The sequence below is a fragment of the Neodiprion pinetum genome, chromosome 3 (assembly GCF_021155775.2).
Source record: "Neodiprion pinetum isolate iyNeoPine1 chromosome 3, iyNeoPine1.2, whole genome shotgun sequence".
NCBI classification, from domain to species: Eukaryota; Metazoa; Arthropoda; class Insecta; order Hymenoptera; family Diprionidae; genus Neodiprion; species Neodiprion pinetum.
The window spans coordinates 10,130,254-10,153,193 of NC_060234.1; the positions used below are offsets into that span (position 1 = coordinate 10,130,254).

Sequence of the window (22,940 nt, forward strand, 5' to 3'; positions counted from 1 at the left end):
GACCGGACCTACCTACGGGTACGTATTTTGGTCCGCTGAATCCGAATTCGAGGTCAGTTTGACCCCTACACCCCCAAAATTTCGAGAAAACTTCGAAAAACCGTAAAAATGATGAAAATCGGCAGTTTTAATGATAAAAAAAATTTTTTGGAACTAAACTAAGCGTGATTTTCATGTATTTCGATCTGCTGAATATGAATCTTTATTGAGACCAAGAGCCATTTCAAATGTAAAAAAATCACACAAACCCTCCAAAATTCCGAAAAAATATAGTTTTCATGATAAAAAAACTTTTTCTGGTCCAATTCAGATAAAATTTTATATCTTTTCATGTCTTCAATTCGCATCCTAATTTTTTTAGTCTATTCACCCTCTAAAGCTGGAAAAATTCGAAAAAATTGTAAAAAAACCATTCATAACAGAAAAAAAATTGATTGAACATGATTTAATGCCTAAAATAAATACTCTATAACGTTGATATATCTAATAACTAGAAATCTGTGAAATACACAAGACATAAAAAGATAGAAAGAAATGATTTTTACGAATCCTAAACTTTCCTTCGTTTGTATCGCTCTCTTTTATCCTCAAATGATCTTCGTAGTGGATTCCTCTTTCGTTTACGATTTTCTTCGGGTACTTCTCTTTTTAACATCCAACAAAAATCTGCCATCATGTTAACACTCCAATTTCCTTGGTATCTATTCTCCATTTCACTGATGTCTTGGTGAAAACGTTCTCCCTGTTCTTCACTATAGTCTCCACAATTTTCAGGGAAGTGGTCAAGATGAGAATCTAAAAAGTGTAATTTGAGATTCATTAAACAACCCAAATTTTTGTAGTTTTCCAGCAATGCGTCAACTAAAGTGCTGTAATCCTCACTTCTGTTATTTCCCAAAAAGTTTTGTGAAACATTTTTGAAGCTTACCCAAGCTGCTTTTTCTGTGTCGTTCATTGTTTCTTCAAAATTTGCATCCTGAAATAAAGATCGTATTTGGGGTCCATCAAAAATTCCCTCTTTCAATTTCGCATCACTTATTGCAGGGAACTTTTCTGTCAAGTATGCAAAACAATCACCATCTTTATTCAGAGCTTTCACGTACTGTTTTATGAGTCCCAACTTGATATGTAGTGGTGGCAGCAAATATTTGGAAGACCGAATTAAGGGTGGTCGTATAACGTTATGGGAACCTGGATTCAATGAAGATCTTGATGGCCAATCTTTCTTGACATAGTGATTTTTCCGGTCTCTGCTATCAAACAAACATAAATAGCAAGGATATTTAGTGAATCCCGATTGCTGACCTAAAAAAAGTGTTGCGATTTTGAGATCTCCACAAATTTTCCAGTTATGCTCTGAATATTTTATTTTTCCCAATACAATCTGTAAATTTTCATAAGTTTCTTTCAGTTTTGTCGAATGAGCTATTGGAATCGGCGCAAATTCATTCCCAATATGAAGCAAAACAGCTTTAAGACTTCGTTTCGATGAATCGATAAAAAGTCTCCACTCATCGTCCTTATACGTGTTCGGTTTCAATTCATCAACTAAAGCTTTAACATCTGAACAGTATACCACCGAATTTTGATCGTCGTTCATAAAAAATTTCCGAAATTTTTTTTCCCTATTTCGATAGAATGTCACTGATACACCTTTAGCCAAAAAATGCTTTTCTTTCAACCTTGACGCAAGTAATTCAGCTCCATCTTTCGGTAAAGCCAAGTCTCGAACCAGATCATTAAGTTCTTCTCGGCTTAACGTTTCAGGGTCTTTTGTTTTTCCGCCAGGTAAATACTCTTCATCTTCTGAATGATCTTCTTCCGAACTTTCTTCAACTAGCGTATCGTCTTCTTCTACATCCATTTCTTCGACCGTATTAACTTCCTTGACAAATTCTATTTTTTGTGGCTTAATAGCTGATGAAACATTGGCGTATACAATTTTCTTTTTTGTATTCCAGGTGAACCCGGAAGCATCTGTCATACAGAAATAACAATTCTGTAGACCAGTTGGTGAAGACCATATCATTGGTATTGTGAATTTCAAGTTTTCCTGTTTCTTGTTTTTTTTCCACCGGATTAACATCATGTTACATCGACTACAAATCGTATGTGGAACCCATGCTGAATCCAAATTAGTAATTTGGAGACCAAAACATTCTTCATAAATTTGTTTGATCTTATCAGACAACGATCTTCGATTCCTTTCCAAATTGTATTCTCCACAAATGTAACAAAATGAATCAGGACTTTTATTATACAGATGAGAATTACTTCTTGTAATAGTATACTCTCCAGTAGCCAAGTCTCCCACTTCTAAAGAGCTGCAGTCGCTTGATGACGACGCCTGCGGGCCTGCTTTCTCACCCTGACCAGACGCCGATACTGGGTTTCCGAATCCCTGCATCGTAAAGTAGTTATCACTTGTAACTGCCATGACGGCACACACGCCGTTAACCCAGGGACTCTGCCAGATGGTTCTGTTGCCCACCGTCACCACGTGGAGGCGCCCTGGTTACAGGCACAAGCAATTAAGTCTTCAGAAGTTGAAAACGAGAATAAAAAAACCAAAAAAATGACTTTTTTCGGAATTTTGGAGGGTTTGTGTAATTTTTTTACATTTAAAACGGCTCGTGGTCTTAATAAAGTTTCGATTCATATTCAGTGGATCGAAATACATGAAAATCACGCTTAGTTTGGTTCCAAAAAATTTTTTTTATCTTCAAAACTGCCGATTTTCATCATTTTTACGGTTTTTCGAGGTTTTCTCGAAATTTTGGGGGTGTAGGGGTCAAACTGACCTCGAATTCGGATTCAGCGGACCAAAATACGTACTCGTAGGTAGGTCCGGTCAAATGCACATTCTACTCAATTTTTTTTGTGTGCCGGTGTTATTAATTTTGCTCAATTATACAGTTTAGCGCCAAGCGCTATTAGCCTTTCACGTTATCAGCGTGTTTCTGTCTGTTTCAAGCAGTTTTGACTGTTCAGCGCGACGACCGCGTGTCTCGGGCTTGGTAGGTGTGCCGAGCGGACGAACTCTGATATGTAGCGCTGTAGTTTGGGCTAGTCTCAAACTTACATGTATTTTTTTCATATTTTTTCATCGAAATACTTACTGTAATTCGTACAAACATGAAATAATTCAACAAATAACGAAAATAGAACAAATATAGAAAACGTATGATTTCAGAAAAAAGGACAAGTCGTCGGCTGGAAGAAGGAAGGTGTTGTTTTGGCTTCGCCGAGAAAAAGGTGTTTTGGTTTCGATTTGAACAAATTGCAATGATGTTTGATGAGCGATTTTTTTCATAATTTTTAGTTGGTTACCCGCGCGAAAAATGAGAATTATCACTTTTATTATATGAAAAACACTTGGTTGAAAAACCATTTTCACGGCGAAGCCGAAACAACACCTTCCTCCCAGCTGATGAAGTTAGAAAATACAACACACAGGTGTAAAGAGTAAGGCAAAGATAGAATACATGAGCGAATAGTACGAGTGCGGATATGTGTTGTGACGGGTTTTGAGTCCGCACGAATAATATGGGGGGGGGGGAGACAATTAGAGACGGGGCGGATATAATAGGTAAAACTTGGTGTGTGTATTTGTGAAAAAGGGGGAGGTGGTACATGCGTTGCGATCGGGAGGGGGGTGAGTCGACTTAAACTACGAAAGATACAAAAGGGTTGTAGACTTTAACGGGGGCTGATCACGCCTCAGCCCTTAGCGTTACTTAATACTAACTTACAGGTACGCGCGCGGGGGGGGGGGGGGGGGGAGAGTGTGTGAGGTGCCGGGGAACGTGAGGTCGGGAGGGTTGGTATTGCGAGGGGATGGGGTGTAGTGTGACGGGGAGTGTGAGGTAGAAAGGGTTGGTATTGCGAGGGGAGGAGTAGATCGGCTGTAGAATGCAGGCTAACCTGGTGTCGTCGGCGTGTGTGTGTGGGTATCGAGGTGTGGTGGGGTGTAGCTGTGTCTCTCTGGTTCTCTCTCCTGGAGTCGTCGGCGTGCGTGTAGCGGGGTGTATCGGTGTGTGTGTAGTTGTGTCTCTCTCTCTTTCTCTCTCTCTCTCTCTCTCTCTCTTTCTGCTCGTATTCTTGGCTTCTCCGGTGTTGCTGCTTTGACGGCCGTGATCGTACTGCTGCTGGCGCTCGGCTCTGCCGAGCGTCGGGGGGGCTTCGGTTACGTTCGGGTCTTTCCCGACGGGACGGGACTCACCCGTTCGGCTCTTCCCCGCGGGTTTGGGGTTTGTTATGACTTGCACTCTAGGTGCAACGTCACAGTGTACAGAGTTACATAATGAATAAGGCGTCTACAGGGACTGATATCTATAACAATTAAAGTAAATATATTTTTTCGAATTATATCGCTGTAAACAGATGTTTTAAAAAATTTCTAGTCAGCTTCTTTAACATATATGAGCAGCTTCGGTTTCACGCAGAAATTTCCTTCATGCAGAATTAGCACACGGTTGTTCTGTTTCCGAGAGAAGTCAGCACTGCCATCGATTTTTTTGAAAAATTCAGGTCCTGACAAATTTCAAAATTCCATGGGTCAGAGCCATATCAAGCTGGAACCGCCACATTCGAAAATCAAAAAATTTCCTATGGAATAATTGAGGGTTAATCAAAGGCTAATTAAATGCTCTCTTTTCGAATCAAATGCTCCGCGTTTTTTGAAAGAAACCTGTGGCGGTGCCAGCTTGACATAAACCTGGAACCTCCACACCGAAAAAAAACGGAAAACAGGTGAAATTTCGGAAAAGTGTGAGGGTCATAATTGAAGGCTAATTAAAGGCTCTTGGAATTCCTCATCTTTGAATTCGTTGCTCAGCGTTTTTCAAAAAAAACCTGTGGCGGTGCCAGCTCGAAATAAACCAGACTTGAAAAAAAACGGGAATGAGGTCGAATTTCGAAAAAGTGTGAGGGTCATAATTGAGGGCTAATTAAAGACTCCCGGAATATCACCCGCTCGAATTAACTGCTCCACCCCTGAGGGGTGGAAACCACCAAAAAACTCGAAAAATCGGTGTAACTCTCGGACGCAACAAATCACGGAGTTCGTGCGAGCGTCAAAATTACTCCAGAATTAAAGGCTCCCGGAAAATCATCCGCTCAAATTAACTGCTCCACCCCCGAGGGGTGAAAACCACAAAAAAACTCAAAAAATCGGTGTAACTCTTGGACGCAACAACTCACAGAGTTCGTACGCACGTCAAAATTACTCCAGAATTGAAGGCTCCCGGAAAACGATCCGCTCGAATTAACTGCTCCACCCCCGAGGGGTGGAAACCACCAAAAAACTCGAAAAATCGGTGTAACTCTTGGACGCAACAACTCACAGGGTCTCTAGAGGCGCCAAAATCACTCTTCAGTCACCGGCTTTCGATACACTGCCCTTACAAATCGAATGCTTCACAGTCCACTCACTAGGGTGTGATTGGCACAGGAATAACACGAATCAACGGAGCAGTTGGATGGAACAGGAACCAAGATTTTCAATGCGAAAAAAATGCTTGTGTCGCGTGAATTCGTTACGCAATTTTTGTGTCTTGTACTTTGATTTCAGCATCGTCACCAACAAACGTTATCTTAGCGCGGAATTACAGGTGAGTGATGGAGATTATTTTGCATGTACCTTTCTTCACACTATCAAAATTATACGTCACCGCCACCGTCGTCACCATCACAGGAACTCAGCCTTATCTTTTTTTTAGTCACTATCTAGAAAGATAGACACAATGGTCTAAACTGTGCTACAGGCTTGAGAAAGTGAGTGCGTGATATAAAGAAAACTGTTACTCCAAATTTCAAATCTTCAGAAGCTGGCAATATTTTTTAAGGCTTGCGAGTCAACGACAGCCGGGTCGTTTTGGCAACATCAATTTAATTAATGAATCATCCGTGTAATATGTAATAGGAATATGAACATCCCGCAACGCACCGCCATGACGAAGGCTTACGGGAGAGCTTGATTCACGATAAAAAATCGACAAAATAAAAAATTCATGACACATATGCGAAAGTTTTTGTACACATTGATTGAAACATATGAATTTCACAAAATATCTTCTTCCGCCTAAATTTCACGACAGAGCTCGTCTCCCACCCATATAAGCAGGCGTAAAAAAATCTAAGAAAATTTGTATTTCCAAGGATGAAATTAATTGCGATGCTTTTTTTTAGAACAACAAACGCGAAAAGAATAGTGTTTTACCTATAAAATACAACGACGGTCGTCCAGGACTGTGAAACTGCGCTGGGCATGTGGCACGTGAGCGACGAGGCGACAACGCCGCACATCTCTACCTGCCTTAAAGACGATCGTTGTTGTTCTGAATTATTGGAAGACTATCATAAAGTTGTTTTTTTCTTGTTGTACATTTATTCAGTGAATAAATTCAAATTCTGGGGGATAGTTGTAATAGATCTTTTACCGTAAGAACCGAGACTCAAATATACGGGTGAAATTCGCAAAATTCCAACACTCATGTGGGTGGAAGACGAGTTTTGTCGTGGAATCCCGGCGGAAGATGATATTTTTCAAGTTTTTTATGTTCGAATTAATGCGTACAATAAGTTTCGCGTATACGGCTATAAATAATATTTGTCAATTTTTTAGCTGTAATCGTAACCCTCCTGTAACTCCCTGTCGTGGGGTGCGTTGGAGGTTGTTCATATTACTATCAGGGTAGAGACCTTACGCGGATCTCAGGGTGTGCATAAGGCATTTATCCAGCGATAAAGAAATAAAAATAAAGAAAAAAGGTAGCGACAGAACGAGAAAACCGGGAATTGTCAAGGAATATCATCTATCGGGAAAAGTCAGATAATTATGATGAACCATAGGGAAAAACGTACTTTTTTCGTGAATCCTTTCGCAAACTTCTGCAGCAAGCCTTAGTAACTTTAGTTCAGCTATCTTGCGGAAATGGTATCGTTGAATTTCCAATTAGTTGTGTGAAACAGAGAATCACTATTTGTTTTTTAGATCCAAATTTATATATTCAAGGTACACAACTTTGAGAGCTTGTCGTCGTCAAAACTGCTCACCATTATCTAAGTTTCGTGTTATAAAGTTCGGATATTTTGCATCTTTTGACGGGAAAAGTCAAGGATGTTCATCTGAGACTAATTATTGACGGCTGCTAGTTATACTCGTCAATTTTGGAACAAAACTGTGACTTATGAGTACTCCGCAATGTCCACGGTCACTTACAAAGCTGCAGCCACCACTGCTTACGGGGCGGCAGGTAAACATTTTCAAACATTCAAAATACGTTATCAAATTGTTCTTCATTATGAAAGTTATGTCCAGCCTTGAAAACGTATGTCTGGCTTGAAAAAAGGTACGCTTGGTTACTAAAAAAATCTATGTCCGGCCAAATATAGCACCGAGTCCGGCTTTTGTATTATGGGGTTGGCAACCCTACCTGCGAGTCGCCTCTGGGCTTTGGCGAGAGCTGAGCTAGGTGCGCGCACTAGACCGCTCTCGCAAACAAAAGGTCCGGCAACACGTGTCGAGCACGCCGCCGCGCCGGTGAGACAAAATGTCGGTTCGGCAAGAACAGTGAGAACCCTGCCAGTTGCTCGTAGTGAATAGAGCGGTCGGGTCGATTCCGGGAAACGTTATTCGCTGGGTGCGTAAGGCATAGTGGGGGACACAGAACTGATGTCAGCGCTCGCTGCGGACAATATAGAACTATGGGTGGCTCTTTTTTACTTAAGGCTATTAAAATAACACGTGTGTCAACTAAATTAAATAAAGTAAATAAAATGGGTCATCAAAGTTGTTGTGTAGTCGATTGCAAAAATACAAGTCGAAATAGCAATTGTAAATTTTATAAGTTTCCGGTTGCCAATTGGAAATTAAATCAGCGAAAAAAATGGATCGCTGCTGTTAAAAGGCAAAAGTAAGTATTACTATAACCTATAACCATATATTATAGAATAATATCATGTACATGTGTATATCATATAAGAAATCTGAGTATGTAATAGTTTAATTTTTTTTTTGTAAAGTATTGATGGATCGTTATGGTCTCCAAAACCTATGGATGTTATATGCAGTGAACACTTCATTAGCGGTGAAAAATCAGATATTGAATCAAGTCCCAACTTCGCTCCAACTATTTTTCCATCAGCTTATAGACGACGTAAAGTCAACGAATCTGCCGTTTTGAATAGGTACGTAAAAGAATTTAGTTTCGATTAATATATTTAGATTAATCGAAATAATCGACTAAAAAATTAAGTCACATTAATCGGTATAGTTAAAAATTTAGCAATACCTATTATAGTTAATTTAATTTTTATTTCTGTTATCGTAATTAATCCATCTAGACACAAACGCTTCATGGAGAGAAGAATAATGAAAAAGTCATTATCGTCAACGGCTGAGATACATCCGGTGATGAATTTTGTAGAACCGCCTGAAATAGCTGAAGGTGATCAAAATAATACATTCATGAATCAAACGGTGGAGCAGGCATGTGAAGCGAATATATATTTTACCTCCAATGTTTCATCAAAAACATTCATTTGTAATCGGTATATCACTAATAACAAATGTGATGCTGAGACACAAACAGAGATTCTGGAAGCGTCGACGTCAAAAATAATTACAAATAATAAAAAATATGTTAACAAGGAGTGCGGTACACCACATAGAACGTTTGCTGATCATGAAACTCAAGTAACCAATATGTTTGAAGGATTTTCATCAGTTAAAAAAAACGAGCAACTCATAGATCTTGTTGGTGTAACATTTAATAATTTTAATTTTTTATTAGACAGAACAAAACCTCCTAAAAAATCGACGATTGGTTACAAAGATAGACTGTTCATATTTTTAATGAAATTAAAAACAGGACTCACTTTTTCGGCTCTTGGCGTATTATTTAACGTGCATAGAACAACGATTTCAAGAATTTTTTTCGACATTTTGGAGCAATTAGCTAGTACGACAGCTAATTTAGTATTTTGGCCGGATATTGATGTTGTTCAAGCAACGATGCCTGACTGTTTTCATCATGATTACAGTGATACTCGAGTAATCATCGATTGTACTGAATTTAATATTGAAATTCCTGCTAATGCTGATCATCGGGTTTATTGTTATTCGCATTATAAAAAAAATTTTACTGCGAAGGTTCTCATAGGTATCACTCCAGGAGGATTTATTTACTTGAAATCAAAAGTAGCTGGTGGTCGTAAATCTGACTCTCAAATGACAATTGAATCAGGTTTATTAGATCTTCTAGAAGATGGTGACGTCGTTTTGGCTGACAAAGGTTTTCCGGAAATTAAAACATTTATCGATGCAAGTGGAAAAAAATTAAAAATGGTTATGCCACCTTTTTTAGAGAAAAAATCTGAATTTACAACACAACAAACTCAAGAAACGTACAGCATAGCAAAAGTACGAATTCATATTGAACGCATAATGCAACGATTAAGACTTTATCAAGTATTAAATAAATTTCCTGAAAATCTATTTCATTGTGTAGATGACATCATACATGTATGCTGTGTTTTGGTAAATTTACAACCACCAATAATTTCCAAAAAAAAAAATGAAGAATATAATTAATGGTTCAAAATAATTGATATTTTTTAATGAACTGGTTAATTTATTAAATTTTTTGGATCATGTACTAACATTACAACTGAATTATATATTAAATACATATTCTTAGGCATAAAATATACATTAATAAATCATATTTCAACTTTTAGCAACACGTAATAAAGCTTTTTTTATGTAATATTAAAATAATGTAATATAATGATATAATAAACTTTTAATAATATAAAATAAAACATCTTATTTATTTTAATATAATTATTCTGATGGATTAATTTTTTTTTTCTGTAAAAATTCGCACTGGTGAGGTTTCCTCACTGTTATTGTTATTGTCAACGTAAATTTCATTTTCAGCACAACTATCAGTATTTGATGTATCAATGTTTTCATCATTCTCTGTACTTGGTTCTTTAGTCATTGCCGCACAAAGAGCTGGTAAATAATCTCGAAAATAAAATATTTCACTTTGTGAAATAACTTTCTTTAAAAAATCTTCATCACGAAGCACTTCAACTAAACAACAACCACCTGGTATTGGTGAATATATAAAAAGATCACAAATATTCATCCCTTTCACATACAATTGTATTTGAATTTGAGTGTAGTAACTATCAGACTTCTTCAGTTCCCAGGCACCATCAATGAGTTCTAAATATTTAACATTACACAAATTATCAGTTATATTTATCACAGGTTTATCCTTACATAAAATGGGACATTTAAATTCGACTAGTTTTGAGATACATCCATCTAGTACAACTACTCCATCAAGGCTCGCGCAAAGCCAAGGTTGGAATTTGCAAACTGTGACACCAACACGTTTCACAGTACAGTTATTAACTTTTTCATAATTTTCTCTTGCAAGTGATTCATTATTTAAACCATACTTAGTAGAAGCGCAATCAATTTTTTTTGGATGTAATATTTCATACACCAGACTTTCAATAGTTTTAGTTTTTCTTACTTTAATACTGTGCACGTTTTTACTAGCAGACAATCTTAGTTGTCTAGCAGCATACCATTCAGTGCAAGTAGATTGTCCCAAAGTTTCACAGCATAGTTTTATAATATCTTCTTCGGACATTTCAATTTTTTCGACGTAAAAATCTTTTAACTTCTTATCTAACTTAAAATTTGTTTTATATTGCGTATTTTCATCACAAGAAATTAGAAAATTAATTGCACATTGTTCACAGTCTTCCTTTTCTAAATTAATTTCGACTTGTTGCAGTAATGAATTCATGACTCTTTTGACCGTATGTATATTTGTATTTTTAGCTTTTGCTACCATCACCTGTTGTCAAGGAGATTCTTCTAACAATTGAGAAATATCTATTTCTGGAGCCTCATAACATTTTTCTCTTTTTGCGGGAAACATTTCTCCAAATTGTTTACCTTTAGCATATTTATCTTTTGCAAACTGTCGGGCACTAGGTTTTCCCCATACTTGTTCATTACTTGTTTTTGTTGCACTCTTTTCACTATTGATGAAATAAATTAATGCTGCGATGTGTTTACATTTCTTGCTCTGATTGTATACACAATCACACTTGACATCTGTCACAAGTCGTGTCTCATTAATCTGAAATATTAAAACAATAAAAATAAAATTAAAAAAAAATCCAAACAATGATAATTGTAGTATGTAAGTGTTATTACATTCAATGATGTTGTGTAAGGCGTTGAATTTACCGATGCTTGTCTAATGACGCGCGCTTTAATTAAATAACTTTGATTTAATTTTCGATGTTCTTCAACATCTCTCACATGTTCAGCCAGAACTAAATTTTTACCTTTTATTAAAGTTTGTGGTTGGAAAATAATATTGTGGGTAATAGATTGAAAGCCGGTTTTTAACACAAATTCCATTTTTATCTGAAAAATTAAATAAAGAAAATAAAAATTTTAGATATTTTCGTAAATATATAATTATGTCCAAATGAAATATTTTTTATTTTTTATATAATTTCAGATTGTTATATATTTAATATTAATACTTATTTTTCATTCAATATTAATTTAACAATAAACTTCTTGACAGATTTTAACACTGCTTAACCTTATTCACATGAGACTTGTTTTAGTTATTGTGTTAATTTTACTTACTTTTTTCAGCTGATCCAGGTAAAAACTTATAATTTAATATGCGCTCTGTGTAAAATTTTACATTTTTAACATAAATAATATTTTTTTCAACTTTGCTTAATTTTTTAAACATCTATTTAGCATTTTGTATATGTAAAATATCTAAAAAGAGCCACCGTAAGTTGTATCGTAAGGTGGCGCTGGGGTCACGCACCTAGCGAATACACCTGTGAGATCGTTTGAAACGTCTTGGTGGTACAATTGAATCGATAAAATCGCGGATTTCTTAACTGCATTCGCCCACGTAGTAATATTCTCCAGACATCATTCGTACTCTCGCAGGGGGATATTTGTTTGTCACCCCCGGGGGGCTATTTCGGTAATTTATCCTGCGTGTGAGTGAAAAACATTTAGTGAAACGTATTGTGAGTCAACGAGAGTAAGGCTTCAAAGACCGACGCAGAGTGCTGAGCTGTATTGAAGGTAAAGTAAACAAAGAGTTCTGTTATGAAGGATTAGTGAAGTGAATGTGCGTCCCAAATTTCAGCTGAGAATATTCAAAACTGAAGGACGGAAGGATAAATCGAGTAAATCCAGGTGGAAGTGAAAGTATAGGAAGATTGATAAATAGAAGGGCCACAATATCGAAATTTTGAAAAAGCACAAATATCTGTTGTAGAATTTAAAAAATGTGGAAAATCCAATCATGGAGAATTGAAAAAATCAAAAGAACAGAATGTAGAATGTCAAAATGTACAATCGTCATGTTCGCTATTTGATAGCTCGTGAGCGGCGCGCGTGACGTCACACTTTCTTCTGGGTCGCGTGATTGGAAAGTGTGCAAGGCTGGTTGCCTCGCGTGGGTTGGAAGGCGCGCGACCAACGAGTTGCGTTCACAACTTTGTTGTGAACACGTCAGAATTCGTCTCGATCATAAGAAATCATACCCAGATTCTTGAGTTTGCTTTCTATCTTTTGATCTTTCTATATTTTGCCTCTGTCCTTCGACTTTCTATATTTTCAATTTTATATACTTGGACTTTACTTGGATATGTTCCGATTATTCTATGAATGAAATATTCGCGTCTTTGAAAACTCGATCTCCTTGTCCCTCTATGAATCGGCTATTCTATTTTCTTAGCCCCACCCAAATAACCTGAGATGGTTTAGTTTGAATTTTTTTACGATTTATTCTTGTATTTAAAATATATAAGCATGTGAGGTCTGGCTTGACATCGACTGGATAACCTCTGCGATTTATGCCTAGTATCATCAAACCTCTCGGACACTCCAGCTGGCCTCACCGCAATTGTCGTGTAATGACCGGTATCACGAACAGGTGATTGTTCCATGTCAGCGGAACGTCGAGGGGTTGCCGGTATGAAGTCAATCACGCTAATTGAACGGAAACAGGACAAATCTCTGTTTAACGGATCAACAAAACATTTTGGGATCTCGTCTAAAGTAACCAAGCCGGTGTCACGTGCGGAGCGGTCTCGCACGCGACGGCTTCAACCCTCTAAGATCTCTCAGAGGTTTATGTTTAATTTTTTTGGTGGGTTGGGAGGTGAACGTCCTCTACAGGGCGTTCCCTGGGAATAGGTTTGGAAGATTTCAATTTATTGTACCAATGGTTTGATGGAAAGCAAAGTAAAAAATGTTTAATGGATCAAAAACTAAAAAGCAGAAAAGGTTCTAAACAAGGAAGCTTACAATTATTTTGGTCTTATACTACTCACGTTCTCTCTCTCTCTCGCTTGCAGCTTCGGCCTCGAAGGTGCCGAAGTATACACGCCTTCACACACTCGCATACAGGCTACACTGCTCTATAGAGTTCGTGGCTTAACGCTTGCACTTATTTTAGCTTCGTAAGACTGACACCGCGACGCGAGTAACCTTTTTCGGCCGTGGGTAGATTAGGCAATTACGCTCTAATCTTCGGTTTTGGAAAAAGGATTTATATCTCTATACGTGGTCGCCTCGAAGGAGCCGGGTTCCGTTGATGTCGTTATTCAGACGGTCTCAAGACGGGACTGACTTCGCTCGCTCGTCCGACACCCCTTGGAACGTCGGGCGGCGAGCGAGTTTCCGCTGAATTTACAATTCGGCGTTTTCGCTAAATACACAATTCCGGAACAAAGGCTCGCCTCGCGACAGTCATCCTCGAAGCGCGTGATTTCGCGCTCGCCTCATCCCGGTGTTGATTACACCCGGGATCTGGCGGGCGCGAAGACGCTGACGTTGCCGGCCGTCCAACTACGCCGTTGCGCTTGGTTACTCCACGAACTAGTAATAATAAAATATTTTATATAGACTAACTAAAACTATGCTTCCTTGTTTCTAGAGATAATAATAATTGATATAATCGGTAATATAGTCTTGAGTAAATATGCGGCGCTCGTGACACCGGCATCATCATCCATTTCAAACATAAGGAATGGTCCTATGGACTGTAACGCTAAGCCTTTTCGGGCCCCTCGTCGCCCATCAATTTGTAACGCTAAATTCTGTTACGTTCGGATGAGGACTTACCGTTGACACTTTGGCGCGATTCTCTACTTATCCGCAATATCAAACTATAACAAAATAAGTACGTTGGGCGCCAGACGCGATAGCGTCGATTTTTAAACAATAATGTAAATCAATAAAATTAACACAAAACCGTACAAAAGAGATAAATAGAGAACCCGTTGTATGGCTGGCTAGGCACAGGTACGATCGCGTACATCCCGGTAGAGTGGCGGAGTTCAAGGCAGCTAGCAGTAATTCCAGAATTAAAGAAAATAACAAAATAAAGAATAACCTCCAGTTAAAAGGAAAATGAATAAGTCAATCGATCATATATTGTCGAGAAGGTTACATAAGTGAGACAGGCAAATAAGGTGGTATCGATAGCGGTAGTTAATAAAATAAATAATCGTTGTTCACAAAAATATCGGTAGAATAGCAGTAAACGGTAGCTTTGATACGAGAGACGGTAGTTAACAGAGAAAAATGGACGTAGGTCGAGAGACGCGACATAATGCAAGATTTGACTTAAAACTACACGTCACTGGGCGACGTGATCTTACCCAAGTTGCAAATGACACTACGAAAATTATTATTCTGTTAATTAGAACGAGAGAATTTTACTGCGATCGGTAGAAAACAACGAAACGGTAGTTCGGTAGAGGTACGACAAATTTACCATAAATCATAACCAAGATGAGAGATTGACAGTTAGTAACAATTTACTAAGTTGGCAAACGATCGACTCGGTAGCCTTCGGTAGAGTTATTCATACGGTAGATTCGATAACTTATAATCATTACATAATTGAGGAATTAAATAGTGAATTCCTAAACATAACTTTTGAGAGAATACCAAAATACAAAGTTATGAGAGTGAGAGAATTTCGGAGAGTTTACAAAATAGAGAAATATACAAAAATACACCGCAATACAAAAGAATAGTTTACAGAACTTAATTTAACAAAATACGGGGAAATAAATAACAGGCAAAAATAATATAAAATGGTCAATAGTAACAAAGAAAAATGCGGTAATATCTAAGGGTGATTCTACGCTCGCTTGTACTCCGTAGAACTCGATATACGATACAATAGGCACAAAAATAAATAAAAATATAATAAGCAATAACAGAAATAAAATATAAAGCACACTACTATTACAAAGAGAGTATGGAATAAAATATGAAGCCAATAGGGCTCAAAATAAGATAGAGACTACAGAAGCAAGATAATAGAGGTTCACAAATAATCAGAAAAGTCATAAATACAAGAGATAATTATTTGGCAGTTACGAGGTCGCTCAGATACGAAAATAATGAATTACTGAAATCATGCAGTCACACGGAAGTCGTGGACCATGATTCACACAAAATGGCATCACACGATGCAATCAAGAAACAATAAATATGATATTAATGACCGGAATCATGCAGCCACACGGCGGCTTACAGCAACTTTAACCGTGGACCATGGTTCACGCAAAATCGATAAATATCACGAGAAAGAATAGAAATTGTGAGCAACTTCGTGACAGTACAATTCAAAGGCAAAAGCCTTACCTTAACGGTCGATCTCAGGCACACAAACTGAGTCTAATTTAAATTATACTTCACAAAAGCAAAACTGATAAGGAAAGGAAAAAGGATGCAAAGAGTTTAGAAGGAAAAACGATAGCGGTAGAATAAACGATAGGTCGGTAGCAAAAGAAGGAAAAAGTGTCGGCAGCTTAAATCGGTAGTAATGGTCGGGAGAATAATCGAAAACGAAGCTGTTCCTCAACAGGTCGAGCGTAGAATAGCAGGTCGTAGTTCAGCTCGCCGATCTCGCGGTTGTCGTGAGGTGATTCTTCTTCTTTGATTGGTCGCTTGACCCCCACCGCAAATAGGCCATCCCCCTGTGGCGAATATCGGTTACTGCGTGGTCGTACGTTTTCCAAAAATTACCGCTAGATGTTGTGCAATGTGCTGCTCGCGATTTCGTCGTTGACACCAACTCGTACGGTTTCATAGTCGCTCCAGTTTGCAGTCCAGGCTGCCTATCCTCGGGGACTTCTTTGACAGAGGCACGCACAGGGTGCCTCTCGGTCAAAGTTAGCGGGTGGAGAGTGACGCCTCATTGTTCATCTCCACCGGCTTTTGTACAGGCAGTAGCTAGCTGCCTGTACCTGAGGCCGTGCAGTCAGACGGTTGGCCAAACCGTGGACCACGACCCACACAATCGGTCCTCGTCGATAGGGAGGCGGCTAGTTCCTCTTTGAAGAACGATGCCCCCGGCCGCCGGGAGGATTTTTATCTCCCTGTTCACCGGCAGTCGAGGCGATACGGAAGGTTCGGATGGATGCTACCCCAGGTGTATATAAAGGTGCACCAAGGTAGCCAGTGTAGTCTGGTGAGACCGTCGGTAGGCGAAGTCGTCGAGAGCTGCAAACGGTAGATAGTGGTCCCTTGTTGATCGGGATCGTAGTCGTCCAAGTACCTTGTTAGCTTGCGCCGAAGCGCGAAATAAAGAATTTACAGAAAAGAATTAGTTAAAAGTAGATATTGCCTATTTTGTATCGAGTTCGTTTGGAGTACCCTGCTGAGGACGCGTAAATTAAAAATAATAGCGGTTGTGTGCCCTTGTGACGGGCGATTCTGAAACGCCACGTTACAACTCCCTCCCCCCAGGGGGAGACCGGGCAGGTCTTCTACCTAGGTAAAGTCACGAAGGCTCTTATTAGAAATCATGGAGGCTGACCCGTGAACTGACGAATAATTGAATTCGTTGTCCATTGACAACACTAGCAAAAAGAATTAACGGAAATTACGTAAGAGACGAAAGAAATGGAAAACGCGTATGCTTCGGTAGTTTTTAACGTATGATAGTGTGCGTCAGTTAATAAAATCAGAAAAGTATGGTAAAAGATCACACAAAAGGCGAGTTAGGTAATTTTTGGCTTGTACAACCGAGCGGTGATTGTTGGTTTTTGCTTTTGGTTTAAAAGTTTGTGCCTTTACCTCAGTCAGTGACGGTTTTTGCGAGAAATCAGTTGATATAGAGGGTTGTTTAGAGTGATTACGAAACAGGTAACGTTGACGGAATAAGTCAGAATCGGAGTTTTTTTCCACGGTAGCTTAAATCGGTAGGAAGGTCGTTAAATTTTCACGACAGCTCAGAACGGTAGAACTGAAGTAAAGTTTTGACGGTAGCTTAAATCGATAGGAAGGACGTTAAATTTTCACGACAGCTCGGAACGGTAGAACTGAAGTAAAGTTTTGACGGTAGCTTAAATCGATAGGAAGGACGTTAAATTTTCACGACAGCTCGGAACGGTAGAACTGAAGTAAAGTTTTGACGGTAGCTTAAATCGGTAGAAATGAAGTTACGCATTTAGGGATAAATCAAACGGTAGAAATAAAGTGGAATTTAGACAATGACTTGAACGGTGAAGGTAGAATTAAGTTTTCCGATAGCTTAGCGTTGCGGAAATGAAGTTAGATCTTTACGGTAGGTTGACGGTAGCTGAAAACGGTAGATACGGTAGAATCGGTAGAATCGGTAGAAAGAGAAACGGTAGCTTAGAGAAATCGGTAGAGAGAAGAAAAAAAAATGGGTTTAAATGAATTTAGTGAAAACTCGAAGGTCGAAATAGAATTTTGAATTAGATAGGCCGAAATAGAATTTAGAAAAGAAATTTAACCGAAGGGCACTTAAGGTGGCGGATCCTTAGGCTCCCGGCGTTGGTATGGGCCCGTAAGGTGAGCGCTATCCGCCTTGCGGGGCCGGACCTGATACCGCTCCATAAAATCGAGCGCCCAACCGGCGCGGCACCGTGGACACTCGGCTTTGGTAAAACCGGGCTGCTTACAGCCGTAGCAGAACTTTCTTCGGGGCTTTGTGCATTGGCGTGCAAGGTGCCCCACCTCGTCGCAGTTGCAGCACGCTCGGGGGTCGCGTACCGCCGAGGCTGGCGCTGGGGCCGACGTGGATGGTGCGGGCGGTGGAACGGCTGCGGTCGGAGGTTCGTTGATGCGGACCTTCGGTGTAAAGCCGAAGTCCGGCGACTCGGCTCGTGATGCGCGTGGCCTAGTTGTGTCCGCTTTACTGGCCCCGGACTCAGCGAAACTGACGGTTCGTTTTGGTTTCGGGCCGGCTGGTGGTGGCCGGATCAGTTCTTCTTCCTGCATGCCGCTGTGTTCGGGAGAGGAAGTTAGGTAGGAGGAGGAGGAGTGAAGGGGAACGGTAGTGTCGGGAGAGTCAGAAGAACGGGTGGAGTCGGGAGAGGCGGTGAAAGCGGTAGAAGGTTGGGGTTCGGTAGAGGAAGTAGAAGCGGTAGAAAAGGTGGATAGGGGGGAAATCAGTGGGATGGTGACGGATGGATCGGTAGTGGGGTTCGGATGACGACAGCGGCAGCAGCAAGGCGGGCAGGCAACCGTCTCGCTTGGTAGGTCAGTCTGGACAGCCTGGTCCACGCCTTCAGGCATTTCCCGTATTGTTCCCCGGGCTGCTTGGGCCGATCTGAGTATTCGGTCGTCCTCCTCGGCCTCGATGTATGCCAGCCGGATCTCACGGGCGAGGTCCGGGCACCATACCGGCATGAATCGTATAAATTCAGCAAAAGGTTCCAGCCGACGCCAGCCGCGCAGGACGTAGGCAGGTGGAGGGGCCTCGTCTCCCATGATTTTGGGCTTGGCTTGGCTGTTGAGTTACGAAGGCTAAGTTTTATAGGTCTTTAGGTCTTTTACATGCACTTTTCCCACTACATTATTCCCATCTACTTGTTGTAGTTCCACCACCACCGGAGAGAGAAAACGGGAGATTCGGTAAGGTCCATTAAATTTTGGCGCTAGTTTGGCAGCAACGTGTTGTGTAGCAGACGACAGCGTGTGCTGTCGTTTTAACACAAGGTCGTTCACAGCGAAAGCTGGATCTCGCCGTCGGAGATCATAATATCGCGCTTGCTTAGCGAAGGCGTCGTCAAGGTTTTCCGTGACCCAATCCCTAAGTAGTTGGATATGTGTCATTCGCTCTGCCCATAATTTCGGAGGTGTGGGTTCTATCTCGATTTTATCGGTAGCTGATCGTCGGTAGGAATTAATCGGTTCGGGTACGCGGCCTAGATTTAGGAACGCGGGACTTGTATTGAGTGAGGTATGGTGCGCGGTGTTGTACGCGAATCGGAAGTCTGAGAGGTGTCGGTCCCATTCTCGGTGATCGTCGTTCAAAAAGGTAACTATCATGGTCTTTAGAACGCGGTTAACCCTTTCGACCGGGTTGGCTTGTGGATGATACGGTGGTGTCGTGGTATGTTTTATGCCATGGGCTTCCGCAAGTTCCTTGATTGTACGGTTATTAAATTCCGTTCCATTATCCGTGAGCAATACCTGGGGAGTTCCCCACCTCGATAGTACTAAATCTTTGAACGTTTCACTAATCTTTTGTCCGGTAGCTTTTCTAAGGGGAGCGCATTCAATCCATTTGGTGAAGAGATCTTGCATTACCAGTACGTACGCAAAGCCAGATTTACTCGGGGGAAATGGTCCCATTATGTCGGCTGCTACGACGATCCAAGGTTGTTCTACGATGCGCCTTCCCATTAAACCCGCGGGGGCAGTTTGGGTCACTTTACATTTTTGACAGGTATCGCATTTCCTCACGTATTCCGTAGTGGTATGGTACATCCCTGGCCAATAATAACGGGTAGCTAAACGGCGGTAGGTTTTCTCTATTCCCGGATGACCGGACTGAGGGTCATCGTGAGCTTCTTGTAAAACAGTTTCGCGTTGCTCTTCGGGTATGACTAATTTCCAGGCGTTTAAATCTTGTACTAACGTACCGATTAAAGGGTCCGTGCGTCAAACGTATAGGTTACCGGTTTCTATTTTCCAATCCGGGAACTTTCCGGGAGTGTTTTCGACGTCGCGTTTCCGGCGGTCGTACCAGGTTAGTTGATCTGGTATGATAGTGGCGGTAGCTTCATCGGCGGTAGAAAATGAATTTAAAGCAACATCAGGTTCCGGGATTCGGGAGAGTGCGTCCGGCACGTGATTCAAGGCGCCTTTACGGTATACGGTAGTGAAATCATAGCCAAGCAATTCAAGTGACCATCTAGCTAATCGACCGGTAGGATTTTTTCGTTTGTGAAGCCATTGGAGGCTGCTATGGTCGGTCACGACCGTGAAATGGTACCCTTCGATATACGGGTGGAATTTTCCGATTGCCCAGATAACGGCGAGGCATTCTAGTTCGGTAGCAGAGTACTTCCTTTCGGCATCCGATAGGGTTCTGCTCGCGTATGCGATCACGTGCTCTCCGTCTTGGTCGGTTTGAGTTAGAACGGCGCCTAGTCCGCAATTACAAGCATCAGTTTGTACAACGAAAGGAATATTAAAATCAGGGCACGATAGCGTCGGAGCGGTAGTTAATCGGTTTTTAATTTCTTCAAAAGCGAGAGATTGCGATTCAGCCCAAGTCCAGAATTGGGTTTTTCGCAAAAGCCGCGTCAGTGGTTCGGTTATCGAGGCAAGATTTGGAATAAACCTTCGGTACCAAGAAGCCATTCCTAAAAATCGACGTAGTTGTTTTACTGTATGTGGAACCGGATAATTTACAACGGGAGCTATCTTGTCTGGATCTATTTGTAACCCATATTCGTTAACTAGAAAGCCGAGATATTTAACTTCAGAGCAACAAAATTCACATTTATCAGGGTTGACCGTGAGGTTCGCGTGTCGGATAGTTCGTAAAACGCATCGTAACCACTCGAGATGTTCGTCAAATGTTTTTGTGGCGATGATAATGTCGTCCAGATAGGCAAAAGCGTATGGGTCCATGTCTGGTCCAATTAAGCGATCTAACAACCGTTGGAACGTAGCCGGTGCTCCGGTTAATCCGTACGGCATTCGCGTAAAGTGAAAAAGTCCTTTACCGGGAACAATGAAAGCAGTTACCTCGCGACTCGCTTGAGTTAGAGGGATTTGAAAATATGCCTGACTTAGGTCGATAGTCGAAATATACCGGGCGGATCGGAGTTTGTCCAGAATGCTGTCCATTCGCGGTAGCGGATACGCGTCCTTTTTGGATGCCTGATTTACTTGCCGGAAGTCAATGCAAAAACGGTAGGAGCCATTTGGTTTTTTAACCATTACGATCGGACTTGCCCATTCGCTATGCGAGGGTTCGATAATTCCGTTAGCGGGCATTTTATCAACCTCCTCATCGATAGCTTCTTGTATTTTTGGCGATACTCGATACGCTCGTTGCCTAATCGCGGGATGGTCACCTACGTCTATGTGGTGGGTGGCCAAATTAGTCGCACCTATTTTATCGGACGCTGGAGCTATCTCTGTTTTTAATAAATTCCGTAATTTGACGGTCTGCTCGTCGTTCAGAGCTACAATTCCGTTACATTGGGTATCGGGAGTAAATCGGGAGTGTGTTTGAAATTTATAAGTTACGGGAGAATTATACTTGAATGACCAGTTAGGTTCTGTAAAATCTACTATTATATCAAATGTGTAAATGAAATCTAGACCTATTATACAATCAAAGCTAAGGGAAGGTATAACGCGAACGTGAATATCGCGGGTAGTTCCTTCCAATTCTATCGGCACGATTATTTCACCCGTGACGTCAGCTTTTCGGCCGGCGGCCGTTACGACTGCTCCGCTATGAGATTTTTGAATTAAGAAACCTCTCGATTCGATCAATACCGAAGTTTTTAAATTTACAAAGGTTCGTGATGAACCGCAATCAAATAAAGCCGTTACACGTAAATCGCATATTTTGAGAATCAGAAATAACAGTGGTTTCCCGTGAAGCGGGTAGACTGGACTGCAAAAGTCAGTTTGTTCAGTAGGTGGACCGGTAGTAGTATTAGTAATTTCGGTAGTATTAACAATTTCGGAAGCATTAATAATTTCGGTAGTATTATTGATCTCGGTAGTATTATTAATTTCTGTAGCTAAAGAACAAGGTCTAACAATTTGTTCGAGCGATGTTTTGGGCTCTATTGTGAGTCTGGGTTCCGAGGTTGCCCTTGCGCGCGGTTCCCGTGGTAGTTTTCCGCACACCGGGGACATGTGGCTCGGGTATATCCTGTCAATCCGCACGTGAAGCAGAATTTTGTGCGCGGCGCGGTGCATTGTCTCTGATGATGTCCAGGTTGCTGGCAATTGTAACACACAACTCTGGGGCCTGTGCGTGCAGTTATTTGATCGGTAGACGGTAGAAATGGATTGGAACCGGTAGACGGAGCGGTAGAAGTTACAGGCGAGGTCACGTTATTCGGATTTTCATTCTGACGGTAGTGATTCCAGTTGCTGGTATTATTCCTAGGTGGTCGTTGGTTATAACGCGTGTCAGGTCTAGGATCCGGAAGTTTTCTATTGACGTTCGAGTTTGATCGATTTTCTCGAATAGGTGTTTTATACGCAGTATTAATGTTATCGTTCGGTTCGTCCTCTAGATGTAAGTTGGCTAACGCGAATCGCGATTGACGGGAGTTAGCGCGTGTTCCGCGATATGCTAGTTCCGGTAGCAGTGAGTTTTCGGGAGTCGGTGGTGCGTGATATCTATTACTTGCCGCAAAACTCGTCTCCAATTGTCGGGCGGTATCCTCTAAATCATCAAGGTCTTCGAGATCTCTCCTTCTTATTAACACTTGAAAACGCGGTAGCAGGTTTCGATAGGTATAATCCATCTCCTCGTCGTGGGAGAATCTGGGATTTAATCGATTAAAATACGAACGCATATATGTGATGTAATCGACGACTGGCT

General features: G+C 40.8%; 1 protein-coding gene and 1 long non-coding RNA gene across 2 annotated transcripts; one reads left to right on the forward strand and one right to left on the reverse strand.

Annotated features, from left to right (window-relative positions):
- Positions 1–631: 631 nt before the first annotated feature.
- LOC124213877 (uncharacterized) lies at positions 632–1,996 on the reverse strand. The gene is made up of 2 exons (XM_046615590.2): positions 929–1,996; positions 632–795 (listed from the first exon to the last, which is right to left on the reverse strand). The coding sequence occupies exons 1-2, from the start codon at positions 1,982–1,984 to the stop codon at positions 673–675; spliced, it is 1,179 nt and encodes a 392-aa protein (XP_046471546.2). The 5' UTR covers positions 1,985–1,996; the 3' UTR covers positions 632–672.
- A 5,772-nt stretch (positions 1,997–7,768) lies between these two features.
- On the forward strand, positions 7,769–8,712 carry LOC124214318 (uncharacterized). Its single transcript, XR_011176731.1, has 3 exons — positions 7,769–7,916; positions 8,026–8,190; positions 8,347–8,712. It is a non-coding gene; the product is annotated as an uncharacterized lncRNA (long non-coding RNA).
- The last annotated feature ends 14,228 nt before the right edge of the window (positions 8,713–22,940 follow it).